Consider the following 26,573-nt stretch of genomic DNA (forward strand, 5'->3'; position numbering starts at 1 on the left):
AATGCTAAGGAGACCAAACCAAGCTAGAAATGAGACTTTTGTACACATTAAAATAGATTTTATTTCACTTGCTGTTTTAGTCCCTGCCAGAGTGATTCTTACACATCTTCAGAGTCTGAGAATTCATTATACGTTCCCATGGAGAGTGAAACTTCCAGGGTTACCCTACCTAAACAATAAAGAAATGTTGGCAGTTAGCCACTGCTAGAAAGGACAAATTATGGGAAGTATCTGTGGTCTCACCAGCATGGATAAGACATGGCTAACTACCAACAGTAAAACTCAACTAGCTCACCCCATGCTGGAAAAGCATAAAATATTAGCAGCTGACTAGCAGACTGCAGTTAAGCTCTGGCATGCGTACAATGGCAGTTCAAAACTGGATGAAGTAGTTACCATCCCCATCTATCTACCCTTCTCTTCTGAAAAGTTGATTCTTGGTGATTAAACAGTATGTTAAAGCAGCTTCTAAGTTTCAACACATTTTAGTGAGGCAATGAAATGGAAAACTGCTGCTGATTTCTGTTTATACTATGCCGAAAACCATCAGTTCAGGAACTTCTTCACATTCAGTCACAGAATGGAGGAGCACATTTCTGCTCATTATTTAAAAGGATAGTTTGAGAAGAGCAAACACGTGGTACATTTAACTTTTCTGCAAGTCATCACAACTAGCAAACTTGCATATACCTTTGTCCACTGTTTATACTGGGTGCCAGAAATAAAACCTTTGCTTTATTTTTAGTTTTTAGACTTCCTGACACTAGTTATCCCTTTCACTGTCTTAAAAAGCAGTGTTGCATTAGTTGCCAGGTATAAGCTTCAGTGGTCAACACCATTTTAGAAGCTTCTGATCAGCAGCATTATTTCAAGATTTATTCATGCTTGGCCCGTATCATTCACAGCAATGAAAAAATTTCAAAAGCAAGTTAGTAACAAAGAACGAGTGTTCTTTGCAACACTAAAATTATTCAGGTTTGATTTGTTTGCCTGTTTTTTAAAGCTGCAGCTACTCCTAGTGTACCAAAGAGTTGCAACGTAAAGCTCTCAGTATCTCACCTGCTATAGCTTGCACTGCTACTCGCAGAAATCCTCGCACTTCTCCTTTCTCACTAACAACAGCTACTCTGTGAATAAGAGGCACCGGGTACAGCAGATTGCTCAGGTATACAAATGCTCTGGTAACAGGAAGGAAAGAAAACACAAACAGCATTAGGCAATCATCTGCAAAACCAGACTGCAGTATTTGGTTGGCTAATGGGACATTCAAATCCTCAGACAGTCTACTTTATTCCATCTATTAGACCTGCACTGTGATCCTGTATCCATATTGTCCACACAGGGCTCTTCAGCAGTGTCAAAGCTAAGTGAAGCCACAAAATGGTCTAAGCCAGAGTATATTGGAGACACAGGGCTTATATTAGTGAGTTACAAAACATATGAAGGAGACAATTTAAGATGATGGCTTTATATAAGGTAAATTTGGATGCACTACAGTTGTAAATGGAGCTGTTAGCAAGATGGTAAAAGTCTACTAAGAACTACTCCTTATAAAGAATTGTCTGAGTTTTCCATCCCATGAGTATAGTTTGAAGTGATAAATTGAAAGGGAATTGATCTACTGTGTTCACACAGCCTCAAATATTTTACTGAACATGTAAAAATACTCTTCAAAACAAACTGACTGAATGTTTTCTCTCTTCTACATACATCTGATAACACTGTATACAGAGTAATTAGAAATCCCCAATAAACCATAAGTCATCTCTTAGGTTTCTTGGAAGATTCACTGAGTGTACAGATAGTGGAAGACTGACAGTCTTCACAGCTAAATATCTTTAGGAGTAATATACTTGTTTCTTTAAAAGAAAAAACCACAAACAATAAAACACCACAACAGTACTCTAGAGCAATCATTTAGAAATTACAGTTTACAATAGGAAAAGCAGCATTTAGGCCCAGTACTGGATGATCCTGCCATACACTAACTTTTAAAGTTATATACAAGCAGGGTCTATTCTGGAACAATAAAGTTAACAAGTTTTATTGTACAGATTTTTAATTAAAATTTAGACTAATGTTATTAAGTTATTCTACGTTTCTGCAAGGAATTGCAAAAGTTCTTAGAACACCACACTTCAGTGTGATTAGCTTGAGCAAAACTTTAAATGTTGAGAAGCCTAACAAGTCAGGTAAAGAATGGCCCTCAACAAGGGGGAAAAAAATGGAAGGCTTTATTTCTTAAGTGAGCTGTTTCAGGGTTCAGAAGAGTACTGAAATGCATAGAAGTTTAACCAATAGTTTTACCAGCCACTAAACTTAAAGTGATGAACCAATTTTGTAATTATTATGAATTTATGCATATTAAATTATAATAAACACCAGTCATTTGTTTAACTGGATTTCCTTCTTGCAGTCCTTTTTATTAGTCTTTATTATTAAATATAATTAATTCCTCAAATTTATAACTGTTATTGTTTAATATTCATAGGGAAAGTCCTGCATAACAAAAGAGGATTGAGAGAGAAATAAAGATATTCACTGCCTCTGTCTGGAGACATCAGCTGTAAAATTTGTTCCGTGCACACAGCAAGACTGATCCAAGCTCAATTCCTTGTGACACACAGCTAAGGACCAAGGTCAGAAAAAGTAAGTGTTTCTCCTTGGGTTCACGTGCCCGTTCCCAGAACGAATGAATTATCTTGAAATGACAAGGTAGTCAAACAGGTGTCAGTTGTGAACCAAAGAGACAAAAATAAGGCTACTAAAAACAAGGTGGTGACAAAATGCAATAGAGAAGAGAATGATTAATAGTCTATAAAAGTAGCAAAACAAAAAATGAAGAAAACTATACAACAACAAACAAACAACCGCAACGTAACACTTGACTAAGATTAGGATCTAATTCTTTTTCAGTCTGCTCCAAAGTGAGGTAAGCACTGATAAAGCAGGGGAAGGGGGAAGAAACTACATTTAAAGTAACAAAAAGGAAAGTTTAATTTTTTTTTTCCCCTCTAAGAAAACATTTTCATTTTTAGCTTTGAAATTTCAGGCGGTGCTTATTTGAGAAAGCAGCATCCCACCATACAAGAAAACAGTCCCCCACACTAACAAACTGGAATTGTTTACTTGGACTGGACCAGGGATGGAGTTCAGGAAGGTATATAGTTATATGCTCAACACAAAAAAACACACGCAGTTTGAAAACCACATTTCAAGCTAGGGGGAATGGACATTTTTCCCCAACAGAAAGGAATCTAAATAGCCTTGCATTGATATGCATACAGTAAGAGACAGTTTCACTAACTAATAGAGGCAGTCATTACACAAGCCTTTCTACTTCAAAGCCAAACGAGTAGAAAGGGAAAGCATTAACTGCATGAAAAATAAAAATATATTTTTATTTGCATGACTAAAGTTCTGATGCTGCTGTCCAACATAGGACAGTCAGAGCATTCAGCTTTATTAGCAACTACAATTTTGTCACCTCGGTAAAATGACAATCCCAAAGAAAAAAACTATTTCTCATCTTCCTTAACTTCCTTCCATCCAGTCACCTAGCTCACTGGCATAATTTTAACTTAGAGAAAGAAAAGCACATAATGCAAAAAGTTTTAAGCTTCCTGTTTAGTGCCGAAAATGCTGGATATCTTCTGTAAAATGGAGAGCAATAGCACATTTGCTGTACAGAGAGAAGAGCTGTTTTATGCAGCAGTACTGCCTTCCAGCGCCACTCCATCTGCTTCATCACAAGATAGTACCAAGTTAGGAGTGGAGGAAATCTTAAGGTTCTCCTCCTCCTCCTCTTCCCACATCTGGGAGGACTCCTACTCCCCGAACATCCCATATGCAAGTGTCCCCCTGCACCTTAGCCCAGCAGACTGAAAGAGGGGGAGCTGTATTAGCAGAAAGATTGGTGAGGTAAAATGGCATACTCACAACAAAACTGGAAATGAAATTTAACGAACACAATTTTTTTTAAAAATCAAAACAAAAACAACAGAACTCAGAATGATGACAAGTATTTTTTAAATAAACACATCAATTCAAGATTTAAATAAAATATCCCATAGTCCTCTCCCACCTCCCTTAAAAACACAGCAAATGCTTGGTATGTCACACCATTAAATAGAATCAGTCTTAAAGACAGCCCCAGCATGCCAGAAGAGATGGCTAAAGGGACCAGCTCTTTTTTTCCCTTTTCTTTAATAGTTATAGTACAAATAAAAGACAGTCACAGCACAGAGAGAGAGAAAAAAATACTGTGATGCCCAAGGAGTTGGAAAACTACATGATCAATTTCTCCTCTCCTTTGTGACCCGGGCTCATTATTGCTGATGACCCCCCCAAAAATATTAAAAATTATTTTATTTCTGTCCTACACATTCTACAACATATAAAACAGTACACAGTTCAAAGTGTTAAAGAATTTTGGGTTTGTTATAAATTGAACACTACCTTGTGCTCAAGACAATACCTACATAGATGGACATACCCTCTGATACTTGTAAGTCACACTGTTCAAAAGTAGAATTCTCATGCTGGAAGACACTGAGGAATCAAAATAGTTTCTACTCAGTGGTGCTAAACAGTCTAACAGCTTTCTGCTGACAGAATCAGCACAACAAAAGAACAGAACAGGAATAGAAACAGAACAGAATAGAAACCAACAACTGGGAAAAAGCCATTCAGCTGTCTACTCAGAAATAATACAAACTCAGTTTCATTCCTCAATACAATTTACAACCCAAGTAGAGTTCCTTAATATGTGGAGCTTACGTGACTCAGGCTAGCACCCTTAACTGCTGCAGCTTCATATGTCTGTCTACAGAGACAGAGCTCAGTATTCTTTTTAATACACGGAAACGGGAAGCAAGTTGTGTCATGGCCAGGAAGCACGACTGTTTTCATTACACACTGTATTTGCTCAGCTTGTGTTGTGCTTCCTGAGGAGTTTGTGAAATGAAGATGAATAGCTCAACTTTTTCTCAAGCACTGAAGGTCCCGCTCTGAAAGGACATGCACAACAGGAGAATACGCTGACTATGCCAGCACTGTTACAAGAAAGCAGTCCTAGCCATTGCAAACAGCGCACAGATGCTTTAACTAGCTGACAACCACTTCCAAGCCAGTTAAGGTGGCTTTCCCACATTGACTCTTGCGAATCAGATCAACCTGAAAGAATTAAATTTCATAAAGCACGTTATCAGACATTGCACATAAGGGCACAAATTCACAGAGATCAGAGAGGACTAACGCAATTTCTTGCATCTTTAGTAACTGTAATTTTTGTTTTGAAGACTAGATTGAGGAAGTTCCGAGTTTTAATTACAGCTTGTAAATAGGTCCACTAAAGACAAAGAATGAGGTTAGACAATACAGCTAAACCGATCTAAAAGCTTGATCAAAGACTGACAAACTCAGTCCCTCATTTTCACGAATAATGCAATCAAGTTTCTTGCATTTGAGGAAACTGCAGAAAGATCCTGCCTTCCTGACCATGAAGTCTTCCCTGCTTACAGTCACAGAAAAGGATAACGCCAAGCTCTGGTCCTTTCTCCTTTGCTCCTCCCTTCCACCAGCCACAGAGTCTTACCCCCTCTTTGTACAATGCCTGTGGTAACCACCTCCCTTACTGTTTTAACAAGTAGATTGGCTTACAGAGTGATCAAATAAGCAAAAAAAAAAGGCATAACTGGGGGAGCAGAAGCAGAAGAGAGGGGAGCAAAGTCACTAAATAAAATCTTTCTGTTTCTTGAGTAACATGTTTGAGGAAGACTATCTGAAGAAACAGTGCAAAGTACTACTTTTTTTTTAATAAAACTTGCTGTCTTTAGGGTCTACACCACAGACTGAGGTCTGATAATGCCTCAATCATATCTAGATTGGCAAAATAGATAATACTCTGAAATACATTATGCAAACTTGTTTCAGAAATTCAAGCATAGTGCATGGGGAAAGCGCTGATAAACACCACCAGCCAGTGAATTTTAATGATGATGACTTTTCACTACGTAATACTTGCTACCAAGAGTCATGCATAATCTGAGAAGCCAAATCATTTCAAAGAATACTCTTTTCCTCATCCAGAAAGGACCATTCTTCTTTCTCCTCATGCCATCTTTTCTCTTCAGACACAGAGGATGGTAGATGAGTTTTCAAAAAATGGATTTCTTGGATTGGACTTAAAGACTTTCCACCATACTCTGAGATTCTCTTCTACAGGAGAAAATTACATACTACAATACTATCTTAGTGATCTTGCAATGGTTAAATAGAGCATTCTGTAAATATGGCTTAAATACTGTACACAAGCAAAACCACATTTTTTCTATGTTGTCACAGTTATCTAGAAACAGATTTACTCACATTGTCGCGTCTAAGGGTTACTTTCTCAATAATTATTTAGGTGTTCAGGGCCTCTGACTTGGGAACTTAAAACTTAATGTTAAACTACACTCATTCTCTGGCAATTCCAATTTATGTATATAGATACTTTGGCTGGCTTGACAGATATTCTGTGCAGCACAAGGCAAAGCCATTGCAGTCTACAGCAAGAGCTGGTCCCTTTTGGCCATTCTCACAGTAACCTCACCAACCTTCCCACTAAAATGAACCAAGGGGATCGGTCGTAAAACGGGTCGCGCCCATCATTGAAGAGGTCTGATCCCTCCTCAGTTCCAACGTCGGAGCCAGTATCATCCACAAAGGCCTCATCATCAAAGTCCTCCATCTCATCCTGCTGTTCATCAGCCAGTTCAGTGATGTCGGAGTCAGCCGTGGAGAAAGTGGGGGAGGGCGTGCGATCAGCGAGACGCTCATTCACGCAGCCATGGAATATGGGGGAGCTAGATATCAGTTAACGGAATACCAGTTAACAGAGTGAGGGGAAAGAAGAACGCTTCATTTAACAGCCGTCTGTTGCCATCAGCCACAGAGACCACCTGAACAACAAACAAAGGCTTCAAACCATCTGGACTGCAATGAAACGCAAGGGAAAGGATTGCTAACAAAGTCAGGAAAAAGAGCATCCTTGAACTGAGCAGAAAGCAAATGAAAAATGAATATAAACATGGCCAAACATACAGATAATGAGAGCACATCCGTTTAACAGAGCTACAATTCTTATTTCCAACACATAGCATTTTTGTAAATAAAATATTGTAAAGGTGTAGCCGACATCAGGAAATATTAAAGAATCCCATCGCATATTAGGTATTTCCAAAGGGTATGACCAAACTATTTGAACCACATATGTAAGTAAGGCCCTGGGCCATTTTTCCCCTCATTTTCCAGTGTTCTTCATGTTCTCACAGCTCTGCTTCAGTGACTTTAGACAGAACTTAGCTAGCTACCCTTTTTAAAAATAAACTTATAACTTACTAAGGGTTCAGTCAAATCAGATTCTACAAGATTACACCAGAACTGGCAACATTCTAAAGAGCATTTTCTGCTCTTCACTATATTTTAAGTCTGTCAGAAATCCCTGAAAGACAACACACACAACTAACACTAGTGGCCATACAGTTTATAACCACATTCAAAGTCAAAGTTCATCCAGAACTGACAAGAATTACCAGTGTACCAGCAGCTGAGATTATCGTCACATACCTTCCCACCAGCTTGAACCAATGAAATCGATCGTAAAAGGGGTCACTGCCTGTCATTGTGCTTTCACTCTCATCTTGTGTATTAGATGCCATCTCCCCAGCTCTGTCATACATCTCACGCATCAGGTCCAACCTCTGCCTGCACAGAAGAAAGCAGGATTAAAAAAATTAATAGAGAATGAATAAAAAAAAGCAGAGAACACGAAGTGGGGTACACTGACTTCACCTATACAAATTACACATAGGAAAGGGAGAATAAAGAACAGAGGCGTCTGTACCACTAAGTTCGGTACTGTACTAATTCTCTGACATGTTAAGGATTCTGGGAAAAATTTTGTAGGCTAAGCCCACAAACCACGAGGCAAGGTCACTGCAGAAACTTACATAAATCTCAGATTTCATTCAAACTTCTAAATATTCTTCTTTCACATCTAATTTTGGCACAATTTTTTGCTTCCTTTTTTGCATCAGACAATGTTACCGAGTAATTTAGGCAGTTTTTTTTCATTCCACTCCAGAAATGTCAGCATTTTGATTCAAAAGTGAACTGATTCTATTACAGACTTATATTTATTTATTTTATTGACGAAAACAAGTGTTTCACACTGCAACATCGTTCATCTGGAAGTTATTAGTGGAAAAAAGGTTCTTCAGTCAGTATTTAGAGTGGGGAAAAGACAAATGTCTTCTGCCTGTTTTCAAGAATATGATGAAAATAATTCAAGTTACAGTCAGAATTTGTGTAGCTTCCATAGAAATAGAATCTTCTTTATCTAAGCTTTCTATTATAAATGATGCCCTATACTACTAGGTTATATAAAAGCAGATGGCAAGGAAACCTTTGCAGTGAAAGGAACATGAAAAAAAAAAAAATGCAGAGAGACGGGCTGTGATGACCCTTACTAGATTTAAAAAATAAAATCTAACCTCACGTTACAAAAATTAAATGTGGAGGCAAGGTAAGATGCTGGAGAACAAATGCACTTGTTTAAAGAATCTAGAAAGCTGGTATTTAAAACATACCACACTGTCTGGAAAGTTGGCATTTGGAAGGACACAGAGAAAAACAAGTACAACAGAGAATGAACAGCAAGGGGTTAAATTTTTCAGTTAAGCTCCTTGGATATAAGGAAGTTTGTTCTCCAATAATATTTACATACTTGAGTTTTTCTAAGGACCAGTAATGCGTTGCTCCATTCTTCAGATCCTGGACTTCCACAGCTACCACTGTACGGGGGAAAGGCCTATTGTCCCGGGTCTTCTCCAACTCAGTGGGCAAAAGCTCTGGTGGCAGTGGTGAGTAGAGGGTGTCTGTCAGCAGGACAAACTGAAACTGCACCTGAACGGAAAAAGGAAAATTTAGTTCTGAGAAGTCAGATATCAGCATCACAAAGGAGACAGAGACCTAACCAAAGGCAACATATGAAGCCAGTTTGACTTTCACCTCTGAACAGATTCAGGTTTTTTTTACTCCCCAGCCCCTTCCCACCTCCCCCTCCCCAGTGGCATAAAACATATTTTTCAGCTGAGTACACTTATCTTGCCTCTATCATCACAGCTACCAGAGTTCTGGAAAACTATAGACCTAGCACATCCTGCAGCACCCACTTCTCTTGGAAAGATGAATGACCACATGAAGTTAAAAGCAGAAAGGAAGAGAGAGGGTCCTGGGGAAATGTGCACGTACATGTGTTTATGATATTGACAGGAACAACATAAGGGAAATGAAGAAGAGAAGAATATATCAACCAGATTTGCATGGGATGTTCATTCAGCCAGAAGTCTGAATCAGAGACTCACAATTTTCTGAACCCTTTTAAAGCCCAAACTAATAAGCAAGAGACATATAACTTTAAAGACTACAAGTAACTCTGAGCGTTTGAAGCAGGATTCTACAGTCTAAATTTATGAGTCAGAAAATTCAAAAATATACTCTGCGTGTCCCTACCTTTTTCTTTAACTCTACGCTGATTGCATTGGCTTCTTTCAGGTATACTGCATTTCCCCAGAGCTGGTCCCTCAGTGAAGTAAACTGGTGAAATTTCCACTTCCTGAAAGCCCATTGTGCGAGTTCATACTCATGTCGTGTCCAGGGCACTAGGACGAGCAAAGAAACAGAGAAATAAAACACTGCGGCTTCTTCTCTAAACCATCACATGCAGTATCTAATACTACTGCTGACTGTGTCATCAAGTTCTCAACACCTTTTCTTGAAGAGAAGAACAGAAAATTAAAACCTGCATTTTTATTATTCAGTGAGAAAAAACTAGATTCAAATTTCCTCACCATTAGCACTGGAGATAGAATGATCAAGTAAGGAGATTTAGAACACAGAAAACAAAATAAGTTTTACTCCGATTCTTTTAAATTAGTTAACAATTATTAAAGCCAAATGTTGAAATAGTGGAATGAAAGCAAGTATTATGGGAATAATAAGCTATCTACTGTCCAGAAATGGAGTTATACAGCCATGTCACAGCATGAATCCTAAGAATTCCTACCAAGGAGAAAAAAGAAATTTCAAAATCAAAACAAAGAAATAGAGGCAACAGTATTATTTTGGTTTAAGATATTTGAACTCTGTTAGTGCCAAGAAGAGATAGATTCCTTCAAATTCAAGACCACCAAATCAAAGCTTGTAGTTAAACTAATCTAGTTTGTGCATCAATTGAATTTGGGGATGTACATCTATTGTTTATGTGGAACTTATTCTATGAAAAGGTATTTTACATATTTATGCTGTGAAGATTACAGATCAAGAAGTTATGAAGGGTTTGGCAGCTTTCCAAAGCAAGTTTTCTATCTATTGCAAGAGATATTATAGCAACTGTCCCTTTAGGCTTGGCTATATCCAAATTATTTTTAGCTTCAAACTCACCTTCCTCCTCCTCTTCTTCCTCCTCTGTTGTTTCAGCTGCCAAGGATCGCGTCTCTACCTGCTTCTGTAAGGCCTGCAGCTTACTCTCATAGTCCTGTGGGGAGAGAGGAGATACCGTGTAGGAGGACAGACAAAGGCAAGGAGAACAGTTAAGAGAGACTAACACCTCAGATGGAGTGACAGACACAGAGAACAAATACATAAAGACATTTCCATTAATGCTCAGAGGTCACATACCAACACCTATTGTTTTAGTATAATTTGCCCTTGAAAAGAGAGAAGACAGAGGCCAATACAATTAAGATAGTAGTGTTGTTTTTTAAAATCATCAGATACACATGCTTATAGTATCTGTAAGAGGGAAAGGTTTAGGATTTTTTTTTTTGCTAAAGACTGGAAAAAGGGGATTTTTGGGTGGAACCTGCTTGCTGCTTTCAGGGAGGTAGGAAAGAGGCAGAAATAGAGAAAAGTACAGAAATAAATTAAAATGCGGAGGATTATTCACCTTCATTTTCTCAAACAGAAGGATTAACAGCACCACTGATTTGCCTTTTGATACAAAAAAAGTCATTTCAGATTTTAGGGGGGGGGGGGGGAAAGAAAGACATTTAGTTTTCAATTAGATTTTATTCTTGGGATGTACGTATCACTCTCTCACATGTGTATTTAATATATCAGAAGATGAAAAAAATACCACTGCAAGTGGGCAGAGAAGTCTGTGCAGAGGTTTCCCCACAAGGAGCACTTCAACAATACCTTCTGGTGTAAGAGCATTTTCTTCCTGTTCAGCATAATCATGCCTTGAAATAAATGCTACTGAGACCTAATGACCTTTTTATTATTTGCTGGTAAAACAAATACAAATTCAAGATATTTAGAACAGACACAGTCACTGTGCTCCTGGTCTCGGAGCCTACCTCACTACTGTATTTTATTTTTTGAAGATAATCCTTTGGCATATATTACACAAATTAAACTGGTTTCTCAAGATCTTTATACAAGAATTGCAACAACAATTCACTAATAGTGTTACAGAGTTCTTAAGGAGAATTCTTGAAGCCACTTATCTTGTATTCCAACCTTCTCTCTTCCACAGTCCCAAATCCTAAAATTCTTCTCCAATGAACTGTTTGCAGTAACGCATTCTTAAGTTTAACACCTACAGAAGGAACGCTTTACACTCTTCTCCCATCCTATTTAAGCATCCCACCTAAACAGCTACATGACTTTGTTTTCGTACAGCATGTATAATACTTAACACCGCCACAAATGTGACTGTGTCAAATTTAACACAAGTTCAGTCAGAAAGACCGTTAGACAGTATTGGGAAAGGAGATAAACCTGAAATATGTTCATTTAAGTTTATAAGTAAGATTTCCTGGAGGTAGCATTAAAAACCAGTAGCTGTGCTCTTAGAACAACCACCTGAAAGTGCAGAATTTTCAATACCATGAATTCAATACCCATGACCTTTAGGGAGACAAAACTGAACTATTAAAGATATATGGCCTTTGTATGAGGGCTGCATTTTAATTTTCTAATTGCCTCTTGAAATTTTATTTGGCTAAAATGCGCCGCCTTCTTCATTTGTGTCGGCTCCATTCACTCTAAGATGGCTGCATACTTAGAGTGTAAGTAAACCTTAGCCCAGCAGCAAAAGAACTACAGACAAAACAAACACACATCCTTTCTTTTGATATTCCTTCTGAAATTCTTAATGATTCACCAAAAAACTATTCTAGACCCCATGAGGTTTCAGACTTATCTATAGTTCTGAAATACCCAGGGTACTCTCAAAAATTCGTTAACACAAAGGCACACTCTCTGATCTTTTTCTTCCCCCATGCGTGTAGATACTGCTATTACATGTGAAACCAAGATAAAACAGGTCAGATGCGAAGTGACAGAAACAAGCTTCTTTGCAAGGAAGGACAAAATAATTTATTTTCCTGTAGTCTGAAGAAAATAATCTGAGGGTGTCATTTTGAGCAGCTAGATTGTAGAAGTGAAGAAATGAAAAGCTCTTTAAGTAGTGTTTAAGTAGAATCTTTGATCAGATTCTTTTGGAGAAACTGAAAAGCTGCAGAGAGAATGGTCAAAAATCAGGAGCATTCCACTGTGAAAATTCTACTTCCAGCATGAAAAACCCAGGCACATTAAATTCATTCAAAGACAAAGACCTGCTTCTTGTCTTCTCTATTTTCAGACTTGTGAGCCAAGTAAGTGTATCTTCTGTACATTTAAATACCTAGATAAATAAATGTTCAATATAAGCAGACACTTTGACTCCACACTAACGAACATTACTTTTAAAACTAAGTGAAAAAATTGAAGTTTATTTTCCCATAATGAAAATAAGAAATAGGTATCATTTCCCTAAGCAGAAAAACAGGACTAAGATTGCCTCCTGGCACTTGATACTATGGTGGTATTTAAAAATAATTGGCACTGAGCAATAGATGAAGGATGAATGTCAGGGTGGTTCACCCAGAAGGTGCACTGACTGCACTGTAAAAGGGGTTGGTTTGCTCTACTGAGAGATTGGTCAGCTCTCCAGATAAACGCTTCCCCATCTGATTAGTGAGAGTACACACACAATTGTTAGTACTGATGTAAAGGTGCCTCAACTACTAGAAAAGAAAAAAACCTGCATCTAGAAGCTGCCCTGAAGGTGCATGCCCTAGACTCCCTGGAACCCAATGCGTATTGTTGTACAGCTTCAAACTGGTTGATATCATTAGCTCCATGAATGTGGAGAAAGGGAATGCAAAGTTTATTTTGCACAGGAGCATGGAAATATCTAAAGACACAACAATCAGATTTTCTGAAAACAGGGGGGGGGAAAAATAAAAATCATACATTCAGACTAGGCCAAGCTTTTTAAGACCAGACTGGACCAGTTTTTTAAGCAGAACACTGTACCATAACAACTTCAATTCTTTGGATCTATGTGATGTCTGCAAAGGTTCTATAGTGTATGTGATTCCCTCCTGTATTTGAGGTATACAAAAAAAAAGTCAGTTTCTTTTGTCTTCAGTGAGCAAATAAATAGAGAACAGCCATCTCTGTATTTTCTTCCAGAATTTAGATAAACAGCACACAAGATGGTACAATGGGATAGCACTGAAGAGGAGTATGGCTTGTACCCCCCTTGTGCCATAAAAAGCCTTTTTTTTTTTTTTTTAAACTAAGTTATGTGACAGTAGACAACTCTGTGTAGGCTGCTTTTCACATAACTTGACAGCCAGAAAAATCAGGGTGGACAGACTTACAAGAATCAGACTGAGAAACAATTAAAGAAACCTTTTTAACTCTGCTAGAACAATACCAACCCCAAGACAAAAAATAAAATCAGGACAAGCCTGCAATCAAGTTTCATTTCCATTTCACTGAGACAAGTCTGACACTTACAAGAGTATTTCATAGTTTATTGAAAGAGCACTTGTTACAATACAAACCAGTTCTGCTTTTCACAAGGCAGATGCTTGCTCTTAAGACAATCCAAAAACTCGTTTTTTCTTAAACAATAGACAGATCTGAAAATCCCATTTAATTCAAAGGCAGCTCACTGCTTTCTTTACAGTACAAATGGGTACACAGCATAGATTTCTCATGTGGCAGCTCCTGAAGTGGTTCAATGGGAAGTATCCAAGTCAAATTTCAACATATAAAGGATAAAGAACAAATTTCAACATATAAAGGATAAAGGACAAACAGTGAGGGAGATATTGAAACTATGCTGAATGTACTGATAAAAATAGCATCCTCTAATTTGACAGATCCCTAAATTCAGATTGCTTGAGAAAGGATGTTGGAGTCAATCAGAGGAGCATTAGTGGCATGCATTTCCCCCCACCCCCCAAATCCACGTGTCTCTAGTGAGTCCTAAAGGATATTTAAGAAATCATCACTAAGGCACAGGTGGATACAAGCCAGCTGTCAAAGCACACAGCACATGAGCACTTAGCAATGGCAATTAAGCTTACTAAACAGCACTCCCATCATGGATGCTACATTTCCATTAACCTGAAAGCCTTTTCACACAGCCTTCTACGGAAGCAGCTGTATTACTGTTTATTAGCGCCGTTAATGCAGAATTTGGAGTGAGAGGTGTGCGTATTTCTGAATAGTGCAAGGAGATCCACAAGTTCTCACATTGCTTCCCTTATCAGATGAGGCACTGCACCGTAATCAATATTCAGTTCTTAAAGCAGGCAATTATTGTTATAGAAGTTGGGTTTTTTTCATGTTTCTTTTCTGTAATATCCTCCTAAAAGCCAGGAAAAAAGCTGCTTCCTCTGAGCAGACGGGGCTCCATTTTGACATTGACTATCCTTTTTCTTTGTTGTCAAATCATACAACAACAGAATAAGCAGGGTTGTTTTTCTAGTGCTGCACTAAAACAGTGGGGTAAGACAGCCTGATGGTAACCTATTGCTCATCACCACCACCACACCCAGGCATTTACAGATACTTCTCAGATTTTTAAACTGAAATAAGTTGGCAAAAACTTTTTAATGTCTAGCATTAAAATATCAAGTAGCAGGAGTTTTTAATCTCATGTCAGTACATGTAGTTGCATGGACTTTGAAATTACTCCATGTTCAATCACGTGGTGATTTCACATAGGCAGCCACAATCCTCAACAAAACTGGGACACAAGATAAAATTGGTTTGGTCTTCTCTCACAACCCATCCCATGCAGCCTAACTCTGGCTCACGTATTCTTACAGAACTGAGAGGATTTTCCCAACCATGCATTTTTAAAAGAGTCCAAGCCTTTTTGAGGATATGAAAGAACTTATTGACATGCACAAAAACAAAGTGCAATGCACTACTAAAAGAGGCTTCTAAAATAAAGGCAACAGCAAAATATTATTTGCAGCCCAAAGCTCATTTTGCAATTCTGACTCAAGCTCAAAGAAAGCATTGCTCATCTAGAATGCTTCTTTTCTTTAAGAATCAAGACATTTTTGGACATGATGCTTTATTTCCTTCATTCAAGTAGGCCAAAGCATGAGACAAATGCAAGTTACAAAGCCATATTTGGACACAAAATTAAACCTGCTGTAAAAAAAAAAAAATGTTCCAAGTGATGGAAAGAGCTGATTCTTTTAGGACAGTGAGAGGACTGACTTTGTATCTCCCACATCAGAGGGCCAGTATCCTATCAGTAACACATGTGCAGAGACTTAAGAGCTGACACTTGATCAATCGATATGTAAATGGTGCATGGCTGCCACTTACCATGTGTTGCAACCAGCACCTACACCATGCACAGCTGGGGGGTGGGGGGGGAGTAGGACAGGAAACAAAAATAAGATGGAAAGTAAGCTTGAGGCACTTCCTACTCATCTACAGCTATGCTGAAACACGCAGAAGTAACAATTACAAGTAGGGCTTATATTTTATCAAAAAATAAGCAACCTCAAGTAAATTAAGGATATTTGTAAAAAACAGCACAAATCATTTAACTGTACAGATACGCTGCAAAGTGGACCTATCTTACCAACTGTGGTATCGTAGCCAATTTTGTTTCCAAAATTGCATTCAAGTTAAATTTAAAAGCAAATTAAGTCCTCAAACTTTAGATTGGCTTATACTTAAGTCCACAGATATTTTAGAAGTACGTGCAATTTTGTTTTGCACTTTAAGAAACTCAGAAAGAAGAAAGTGTATTAATTAAAATTGGGACTCTCCAATTGATATAAAACCCCAAGCTCATAAAGCCTATTCCTTAAGCAATAGTTTTTCTGTAATTTGTTTGAAACAATCTGAAGTAGGGATTGCAAGCATTTGTTTTATGGCAAATCACCCAAAAGTATAAACCTCTTCAGATCAAAACAGATATTAAAAATTTTAAACTTGCATTCTGAGTGTCAGGAGAAGGAAAAGGAATCTTATTTTCTCCTCAAAATGACCTTCTCCTTTATTAAAATGACCTTCTCCTTTATTAAACAGGTCTTGAAACAGGGGTTTAATCCAAGACCAGAGGCACTAACATGAGGTATCACATTAAGATGAAACAGTTCAGTCCTCCTATCTTTGAGGAGAATTCAGCCAATTCAAAGTAGTGATCTATAAATCTTCATAAGAATAATTATTTCAAGAATATCTCCCAGACTCATGCCCGAGAAAGCTGAAAACATAAAATAAAAAGAATTAGCTTTTTGAGGTTTCTTCTTGCACCAGAGTGTCGAAAAATCCTAGTTCCTTTCCACAGTCTCTGTATAATAATTAAAAACTATTATATTTAGAGATACAATGGGAATTAGAAAAAGCTTATTTTCAAAGTATTGCTTCAGCAATATATATATATTCTGACATAAAATTCCATTCAGGCAGGTTTAACTGTCACAGCAATTTCATACCAATAATTATGAACTTAAGCAGAAGGAGAAAAGACGTCTCCTACTCAGGGAGTAGGACTGTTGTGACCCAATAGCTCTTCTTAATTTCTCTATAAAAAAGCCACATATCTTGTCAGATGACAACTTTTGGTTTATAGATGATGATTATTATTATTATTAAGAATTTGAGTTAAGAGTGGAAAATATCGTTCTGAAGAGCCAGATCAATTTAAAAACAGATGGTCAGTTTCCTTATTGTAAGAAAAAGCTCACAAGAAACATTCAATGCTATAAACTAAATTCCTCTTTTGATTGTCTACATAAAACACAGGAGGAAGGTAGCACTTTGTAAGTTCCAGACAATATTTTCAGCATTAGAAAAATACTCCAAGACACACACAAAAAAAACCCTGGTAAATGAGCTAGCAGGGAAGTTCTCCCCTCCGCATCCCTCCCTCCAAGTCTTCTAGTCTATGAAAAAAGTTCTTACAATTTTTCAGAATGTTCATCCCATCAATGTTGTTAAACTGCAACAAAAGTCCCATGCAAACTGAAAGGGCTGAAGGGCCAGTACCTTGCGTTTGTATGTCAAATTACTCAAGTTCTACCTGGCCAAACAAAACCCAAGACATAAGTAAAGCCAATCCTGGCTGTTTCTTAATGATAAGCCAGAACTGCCCCTGCTTCCCTCCTCCCCCAGACTACTCTTGGCCAACTAATCATACTGTAGTTTCTCTGCCCGCTTTGAGGTTAGGTGCTGAGAATTGGCGCCTCATCCGTGGGGGCGTCACAAACTGGTTATAGTGGTTAAGCCGGTCAGTCTGTTTTGGGTGGAAGTTAGCTGTATTGCCTTCTGCACTGCCTCCATTGTTGTGATTGCAGTAAGGTTGTCGGTGCTGGTGGATGTGGCGTTTTTGCTGGAAAGTCTGCACGTCTGGATTCTGCTGCCCGCTGTATGAGTGCAATGATTCAGATGAGCCCGATGTCTGACGCCGCAAGCTTTTTTGAGAGCCATTATTGAGAGAATTGCTTCTCCAGCGCAACTGAGGGGATGGCTGCTGCTGACTGCTAGGCTGTGACTGTGTGTTTAACTGCTGCCTGTTAATTTGGATATTATCTTGATTCCTCTGGGAGCCATAAAGATTCCACAGCTGCTGAGGGTCTTTAGAAGCAGCTCTACTTTCTTTTTCTTTGTTTTCATCTTTGTTCTTATCATCTTCTTTTGGAATTCTAACCTCTATAACTTCATCCTCTGTAATAATTATATGGGTGCCTGGACTCCATGAGTTCCTATGTTTGGGATTGCTTTTGAAAGGAAAGCGGGGCTTGCGATTTTCAGGCGGAATAAATCGGTGAGGCATATTTTGTCGACGAAGCTGTTTTGCTATTTCCTGCTGCTGCAGGTTTTTAAATCGAATCTGTTCTTGCCTCATCCAACGTAATCGCCCACGTCTGAAAGCTGGATCACCTGCCATTAACTGAGAAACACGCTCCTCTTTAGCAAGATCATCATTCTCGCTTCTTTTCAAGTCATCCGTGGGCTTCTTATCCACATCCACCACACTGGCAGAGTTTGGAGACTTAGCATTAGCTATAGTTGACTGAGCTTTCTCTGGAGACCCTATCAGAGGTAAAACCTTCTCCATTTTTAGCATCTTATTTCTAAGAACTTTTATCTCTTCATCCTTCATGTTGTTCTGCTTCTTCACTTCTTGCAAAATATCTTCCAATTTGTCTATATGCACCTTAAGGTCATCCACATCAGTTACTCCTTTACCATTGGCCATAACATCTTCAATTTTCTCATCTCCAACTCCTACTGTATCCCAGACATCACGAGCAACAGCTCGCCATGATTCACGCTCATTTGGGTCTTTTTTCCCATACATGGCACAAAGCTCTTTCATTTTAACAATGGCCAGAGCCTCAATCTCCTGCCTAGTGTGCCTGAAGTCATTGAGTGCTACCTCATAGCATATCTCTTTCACAGCCTGAATCTTTAAGTCTGAGATGGTAACCCATTTGGAGTCTTTGCTAAGACGTCGACGTTGGGGTATCTGGTACATTTTAATAGGCTCTCGTTTCTTCCCACTGCTGGGGAGGCCACACTTTTTTACAATGGTTTGGAGCTTGCTGGGGGGCAGCTTCTCTCTCAGGGAAGTGATCAGTCTCCAACTCTCCTCACACGATCTCTTGTCCGAATCATCCCCACTATCAGAGTCTGCATCCTTTGGAAAAACAAAAATCAAGAAGTGGCCCCAAAATAACCAAAATTAAAATTGTAAGAAAATGGAAAAGCTAAACAAGAAGTAGCAGGCAAAGAAAACTAAATAAAAAATCAAAATAGAACAAGTGATAAGGAAGTCCCTGAAGACTGAGTACATTAAAACGTATCTTCAAGAGTCATGGACTGTCAAAATTGGAGCTCTTCACTAAATTAAGATTAACATTATATTTAAAAGTCTTGTCATCTCAAAATAGCAGATAATCTAAACTCTTCCCTCCCAATCCCTTCCAAAAATCTTTAAATAGATCAATTAAAACCAAGTTCCTCATTAAAAAAAATTAAAAACCAAGTGTAAACTACACTTCACACATGCTACAAGACATGCAAATTCCCGCCACACACATTTGCCTTGGTGACTGCTGTTGCTTCTTTCAGCAAATCCTCCCCAGGTAGGTGAACACAACAGCCATCATAGAGGATGTCATGAGCAGCCAGAGTAAGTCGGGTTAACACTGGTTAGTAATGTTGCACGTGGTTGCAGGGATGCTCAAGTTTAGAATCCACTTCACTACAACAGCAGCCAGAGAAGTGTTAGACGATAAGAAAAAAATGAAACAGAAGCAGCCGAAAGGTTCAATGTTAAAAGGACTGTAAGTGCCACTATGACAGGTGAAGACAGTGGTTCATACTCCAGACTTGCTACAAGCTAAAAGGATATCCCGAATCAGAGTTTCAGAGGTGGGTTGTGGTTTGTTTGTTTGTTTTCCCATTTGTCACCTTGTTGCTTAGTTTAAAGACAAAAAACCAGTAACAGTCTTGTCTGTCCGAAGAATGAGTTTCAGAAGAAGATAGAAGTAATGACTTTTTTTTTTTTTAATTGTTTTAATAAGAATTCTCTATTTCATATCCTTGATTTGTCCTCTTCTCAAACCCTAGAGCCTGGAGCTTCCACACACTTGCTAAGAGTTTTGCATGTTTTGCTTCTTCATTACAAGTTTTCCACCTTTTGCTAAATGATTTTTAATGAGCAGTGCTTCAGGTTTCCATATACTAGGAATGTCTGTTCAGGTATCTGCCACCAGAAGTTAAGGATATCCATTGCAACCAGGAATTCAAGTCAGACTACTTTTCTTTAAAGGATTGTTAATTTAAGACATCTCTTTAACAAACAAAAAGTCCTATGTATTATTGTGATCCAAACATCTTCAATAAAACACAGCAGTTGGTCTCTAATGAACCTCTATCTAACATCCCTATTTTTCACATAGAGTATTTTAACACATGAGAAATCAGGAACAATAACAGCCAGTTATTTTAAAACCAAAGGAAACCCAGGTCATTCACTCAGAACCACAGGTTCCTAGACTTAAGAATTCAGGTGGAAGACCACGAAGAATAGGGAGTACAATATAATTTGTTTTGGGAATGATGAAAGGGAGTAAAAGAAATACTGTTCTGCCTTATGGTCAACAAGCTCCATAGCCTAAGATTCACCTTATTTGAGCTTTTTATGACCTTATGTATTTTTAAATATTTAAGAATAGCACTAGAGAATCAACTTCTCCTAGTTTAGGCAAAAATACAACCAAAACCACTGGTTTGGAAACAGAATATAAACTCTTTGTGAGTTTACAACCAACAAAATTTGTGGCCTAAGGACACAGTATCTAACAAACTGCATATTGCAGTGGAAACAAAAGATGCCCTGGAGGAAGACACTGTACAACCTACACATTCAAGGTTACGTCCAGAAAGGCAAAACACAAACTACTCAAACATTAAGTCACAAGTTCCACAGGATTATTCTTATAGGTTATAAAATTACCATATTACTACTTATGGGTAAAGCATGTCTTGCATATAAAAAGCTGATTAAGAGACACTATGTGGTCATTGCCCTGTGTGCATTCAGAGGTTAACCAGACCAATTAATATAGGTATATACCCACATCCTAATATCAAGTGGTCACCGCAAAGGCATTATGACCAAGAAAACCAGGAAGGTGATTTTAGCTCTATTAAACACATTTTCACATTAAATTTGTAAAATGGAGAACGATTATTTCTATTCCCTAGTAATACTAGCAAGACAAATACATATTAGCTGTAAAATTTGGGGGACAAGAGCTATTATTTATCTTTTTTGTATGGCACATCTAACAAATAAATACCCAAATGGGTTGGAATCTCAGCACAAAACCAAAACAATCTGGTAAACAGGATTAGCCAGCTTCTTATATCCAAGATTATACTCCAATTTAGAACAAGAATATTTATATTTCAATATCAATCTTACATAGCAGTAAGTTAGAGGACCTGATATTGCAGCTAGATATTGCAGCAATGTAAATACTTTTAAGGTACACAAGCTGAAATGCATTCCCAGATTTCCCAATCATTATTCAACTACTGTTGTATGAATGCATTAATCCTGTCAATTCCAGACTCTGCATACAGTGACACAGAAATGACGAGATGTGTCAAGAAGTTTTTCTGTCATCTGAAATACTCTCACTAAGCATTGTGATAAGCAGGATACTGCTTAACAGACCAATGATCTCATTTGATATGATCCCTAGTTGTAACTAGGAAAGGTGTCCTTCAGGAATTATATTGGTAATGCACGTAGGATAGTCTTCCACCTTTATTCACTAATTGAAATCAGCAAAAACAAAACAAGCTTAAAGAAATCACCAACTTCATTATAGAGTATTAAAGAACCCGCTATCTAAAGAACCTTCCCTTAATCATAAGTATACAGGGAAACAAACTCCCTTCACAACACTTTTATAAATGCAGCCTTATTTGAAGCAGCTCCCCAGACAGCCAATTCTCACGTCTTTAATTCATACAATAGCTTAGCTTATCCCTGTCAGCTAAGATTTAAGGGAGGTAATTCCATTACTTGCATCTCCTTTGACACATAGCCAAAACTTATTCAATACTCAAACTGGTTTTTGTTTCACATTGAACTGATTTTTGCCATACAACTTTCAGCTACACAAATTTTAACTATAAAATTGCAGAGATGAAACATTACACTAGTCACATCTTAACTTCCTTTCTGAACTAAGTCTTGCTTTGGTTCAAAGTCTGCAACCACTCCTCTCCATCCAAGAAATTAGTCCCTTGCGATGAAATAATTAGAGATGCAGAAGTCTTTTAAATATATAGTATAAATTAAAAAAATTATACAGCTTCTACCTATGGAAGCCACAGTACTCTGCTCCATTCTGCTTTTGGGAGAAGGCGTAGAGCTTTACAGTTTAAAACCCAGCATGCATTTAAACCACAGTTTTCAGTGGTCTCAAACTAATACTACAAACAAATGAATCATGACTTTGAAATTTTTATTAGAATTCAGGCACAACTACATTTGCGTTCTGGCTAAAAGACAAACCAATGTAGTTAAAGCAGAATCAGGAGACTCAGGTTTCTTAAGGAAATCTAGCTTTCATTTCTGGGCTTGGTCTTGTTCTTAAAATTCACAGGGTGCTTGAAGACTGCATGCATTTCTATTTGTAATGCACTTCAGAAGATATTTGTTGTGAGAAGACTGAAGTCTTCCTATATCAGACTTAATTTATCTGACTTCCTATTTAAGAAATAGGTGGAATGGTGGAATACCAATTGTTCTGAATGAGTTAACATTCCCTTCACGCACTGCTCCCTAGCCATAACCCCACCATTGGCATGTGTACCGTTAAGACCCTTACAAGGAACTCCATGCAGGGGAGGGAGAAGGGTTAAAACATGCACAATGCAGCAACATTTTCAGACATCATTCAAAAAAATAAACCTAGTGTATCAATGTTCTAGGAGTCTCTTTGGTAGCACAGAATTAGTATGTTCTGGTGATCCAAGACAAAAATAAAGGCCAACGTCCCAAGAAGTAGCTGTTTAGACTACTGAAAAGGAACTTCAAAAAACACAGAGCATAGAAATGCCCGGGTTAAGTTGCAAGAAATCCAACCTGTCCCAACAAGAACTGATTAAAGCCACTTCATTGTCAATTACAATCTCTGAATTAACATGAAGGAGCTCACTCACACTGATAATAATTCACTGTAGACACAAAGTATTTGAAAGCGAAGGGAAAACTGCATTGTGCAGACAACCCAAGCAGGTTTCCTAAACTTTCAGATAAGCAAGGACAGGAATTACTGTTTGCCAAAGGTATAGTTAATCTGAAGGAAGGACACATACCAGCCTTTGCTGCTCCAACAAGAGATCAGCTTCCTCCTTCTCCTTCTTATACAAAATCTCCATTTCTTGTAATCTGAAGATGAACAAAAGAACAGAAGTAGCCAAAGAAGTTATTATTTTCATGTTGGTGTTATTCCACATGCACAGCCCACTGAATTACAGTGACAAGAGTAAAAGTCATTCCACTCAAAAGGAACTGTTATTTGTCTATTATAGTACTATACAAGTGAAACTTCCTGTAAGTTGCAGTTCAGTCCTTCACCAAAAGGTCTACAGGCTTAGTGGCAGGTGCTTACCTGTGATTTTTAAAGGAGCTAGAGCACTGAAACACTTAAGTAAAATAATGAGGAAGCTTTCTGAACTTTCACAATAGGTAGCAGAGATGCTATGTGGCAGAACCTAGATTTAGGTTTTGCGTGGACACCACCCAAATAACCTACAGCTGACTCCTCCTTGTTTCAGGTAGAAACTTTGAGTTATTTTGTTACCTTTTCTCCATCTCCTGCTTCATGTCAATGCCCTGCTTCTCCAGAAGCTCCCTCTGAGCAAACGTCCAGTCAACTGGCTCGGAGGGAGTCTCAGCTGATGGTGTTTTCTCTCTTTCTGCTCGTGCTTGCTCTGGATGGTTGAATCTGAAGACATGATTTTTACCCATGATGATACGATTTCCTAAAAACAGGAACAGAAGTTAACTCTTTCAGGTGAGGATTCCAAACCCATTGAAAAACATCACTGAATGATTCATCCTGTTTATCCTGTTGGGTGACAGCATAATAAAAGATTGCCGTATAAGGATTTCTGTATACATTCAAGTTATCTAGGTGACAAGAAAAAAAAAAAAAAAGAATGCCTGGTTTGTACAGAAGCAGTGCTCATAGACGACAACATCACCCTCAGGGGTCCAACCTAATATCCCAGCAGAGTTTATCAGAAATTAAAGGACAAACTTGGAGACTGACCAACAGTTGCAGTAAATAAAACACATCACTAAATCCCATTCCTCTGCTCCAGTGACAGTGCCAAAACATGGGCAAAAGCCACTTCAGCAGAATTTTCAGCTTGGAAAAGCCTAACTTCAAACACTGGAATGCAAGGCGCTTACTTTTCTTTAAAATGTGGTTTACATGTATTGATTTTATTGCAGTCCTAATCAGTGGGATTCATGGAAGGATTTTACAGCTTCTTTTACACTAATGTCAAAAGAGCTGAAGAAATCTAATATTGTTAAGTCTTTCAGCTAAATCCTAGAGATATCAGATGTCCACAAAGCCTGAGACATGTGCTTGATGGAAGACAGTAAAATGCCTCTGCTCTTCCAGAGAACATAATGTAGTTAAAATTTTAAAAAGACATTCTAGTAAATAGACCAAGTAACCAAAACTGTCCTTATCCATGTTATTAAAATACAGGCTCTTAAAGATGTCAGAGACCATGAATATATTATTCTAGTAACTCAATTATCTAAATGCAGAAGAAAAGGAAAAATATCTACTTTTTTTTTTTTAAAGAAAGTAATTACTAAATTATAAAGTCATGGTATTAAATATGAGCCATATACAGCCACAGAACAGCAAAAACTGTTCTTCCTTCCTTGTCCACACTTATGCTGAAGTCAGTACACTTAGTGCCATGAAAATACTCACTTATAAATTGGTGCAAATAATTCTGAGGTGGGGTTTTTGTTTGTTTGTTTCTTGTTTTTTTACCAGTGGAAAAATGGGGGAGGGACACAGAAAGCGTCATAGCTTGAAAGAGATAGGTTAAAACCCATAATTTAGGGAAGTCACTCCCCTCCTCTGTAATTCTTCCCCCACATGCCTTTCTAAAGGAATGTAGGGGACTGAGTGGGAAATCTAATGAGAGCAAAGAGAAGCTCTTGTACTCCTGCAGTGGGTCATATCTTAGCTTTGCCAGGAAACTGGGAATTTTCCATCAGCAACTGGCAGTCTGTCTGCTCTGTCTCACTGAGACTGCCAAGGGCAATAGGCTTGGGCAAGAATGTATTTGAATAATATCAGGGTAAGCAGAAGGACAAGCAGGATGCTGCGTGGCAGTAAGTATAAGTACACTTACAGCTAGTGCAGCAAAGAATGAAAAAAAATTAACTGCTGCTGAGAGAAGAATGGTACCAACTTCTGTTTAAAAGCTACACTCCAAAAGGGTAACACTGCTGTCCTTTAACAGCACCCAGCATTCTCTACATATGATTCAAGTGTCACGTATGGACAATTCTTAGATGAAGAGTCTACAAAAAAAAAAGAACAGATTTTGTTCTAACAGTTCTTACCTGAGCGCAACTGCACAGGCTGTACAACCCTCTTGCCATTAACATAGGTTTCTGATCGTTCACAAGGCTCCAAAGTAACAATAACTATGAAGAAAACAACATTGACAAATGAGACTTTAGAGAGCACTGTATAGAAACAGAAATGTGCAAACCCTAGAGGCCTCATTTTCTGCATATCTTCCTACTAACATCATAAAAAAAGATACAAGTGAATCACTCCTTGATACCATGCTGGTTAAAAAAGAAAGCCCCATGACAAAATCAATACTACTGACATCTCCATATTGCAGTTGGAAATTATTATTATTTTTTCTGTTTGAATTTTCATATTTATAGTTAACCAAGACCAGAACTTAACTCTTATACTGACTGCAGGCTGCAATTTGAAGCTATTATCACTTAAACAAATTTTATTTTCTTCCCCTAAGACTCAAGAAAACAGGGAGTCAAAGCTGATGGTTTTCTTGAGGTAAGAGAAATTTTCAAATACCAGTATTCCCTGGCCAACTATCAAGGGAGGAGTGAAAGATTCAGCAACGTTTTGCTAGAAGTAGTTTTTTACCTTCACCATTGTTGTTCCTCTCGCTTCGAAAGATACAGTGTTCTTCTTTGATATGAGCCCCACTCAATACAATGTCTTGCCTTCGCTCAGCGTCAGCTTGGCCAACCCTGGGTCCAACAGAAGATATTTCAAGAGCAAATCAGACACTTTCTACAACTCTGTGTAGGACAATACATCCCAGAAATATCCAGGAAAAAAAGTCTAAACTATTAAGGCTATCCTTCAAGTTTAAAGGTTTGAACTAGTTAACTCTGTTTGAATTCTCTAACTTAACTCTGCATTGCAGAGAACTTACCAGATTTACCATGAATTACCAAAACAAAAGAGAAGTTTTCTCTCTCTTAAAACATGTAATTTAAAGAGAGAACTGAAATGTTAAACACCTCTGGATTTAGTGTGTTTCCTTCCCTCTTGTGTACCCCCTTCTCCCTTTAGCAAAGGAATGGGGGGGGG

At 38.0% G+C, this 26,573-nt stretch overlaps 1 protein-coding gene across 5 annotated transcripts in view; it reads right to left on the reverse strand.

The window, feature by feature from the left end:
* KIF1B (kinesin family member 1B) overlaps positions 1–26,573 on the reverse strand; it is a 97,413-nt gene that overhangs the window by 26,077 nt on the left and 44,763 nt on the right. For 2 of the 5 annotated variants that reach the window (XM_072884339.1, XM_072884338.1), the window contains 10 exons: positions 26,121–26,227; positions 25,559–25,642; positions 23,760–23,940; positions 23,272–23,344; positions 10,489–10,582; positions 9,559–9,707; positions 8,771–8,949; positions 7,612–7,749; positions 6,600–6,848; positions 1,060–1,178 (listed from right to left, as the gene is read on the reverse strand). In XM_072884339.1, the coding sequence (XP_072740440.1) occupies positions 1,060–1,178; positions 6,600–6,848; positions 7,612–7,749; positions 8,771–8,949; positions 9,559–9,707; positions 10,489–10,582; positions 23,272–23,344; positions 23,760–23,940; positions 25,559–25,642; positions 26,121–26,227 (1,373 nt within the window). Of the gene's footprint in view, positions 1–1,059; positions 1,179–6,599; positions 6,849–7,611; positions 7,750–8,770; positions 8,950–9,558; positions 9,708–10,488; positions 10,583–16,430; positions 19,067–23,271; positions 23,345–23,759; positions 23,941–25,558; positions 25,643–26,120; positions 26,228–26,573 lie in introns of those variants that run through there. The other 3 variants (XM_072884340.1, XM_072884341.1, XM_072884342.1) reach the window with 2 other exon arrangements.

Source organism: Ciconia boyciana, chromosome 19 (genome assembly GCF_034638445.1).
Source record: "Ciconia boyciana chromosome 19, ASM3463844v1, whole genome shotgun sequence".
NCBI lineage: Eukaryota > Metazoa > Chordata > Aves > Ciconiiformes > Ciconiidae > Ciconia > Ciconia boyciana.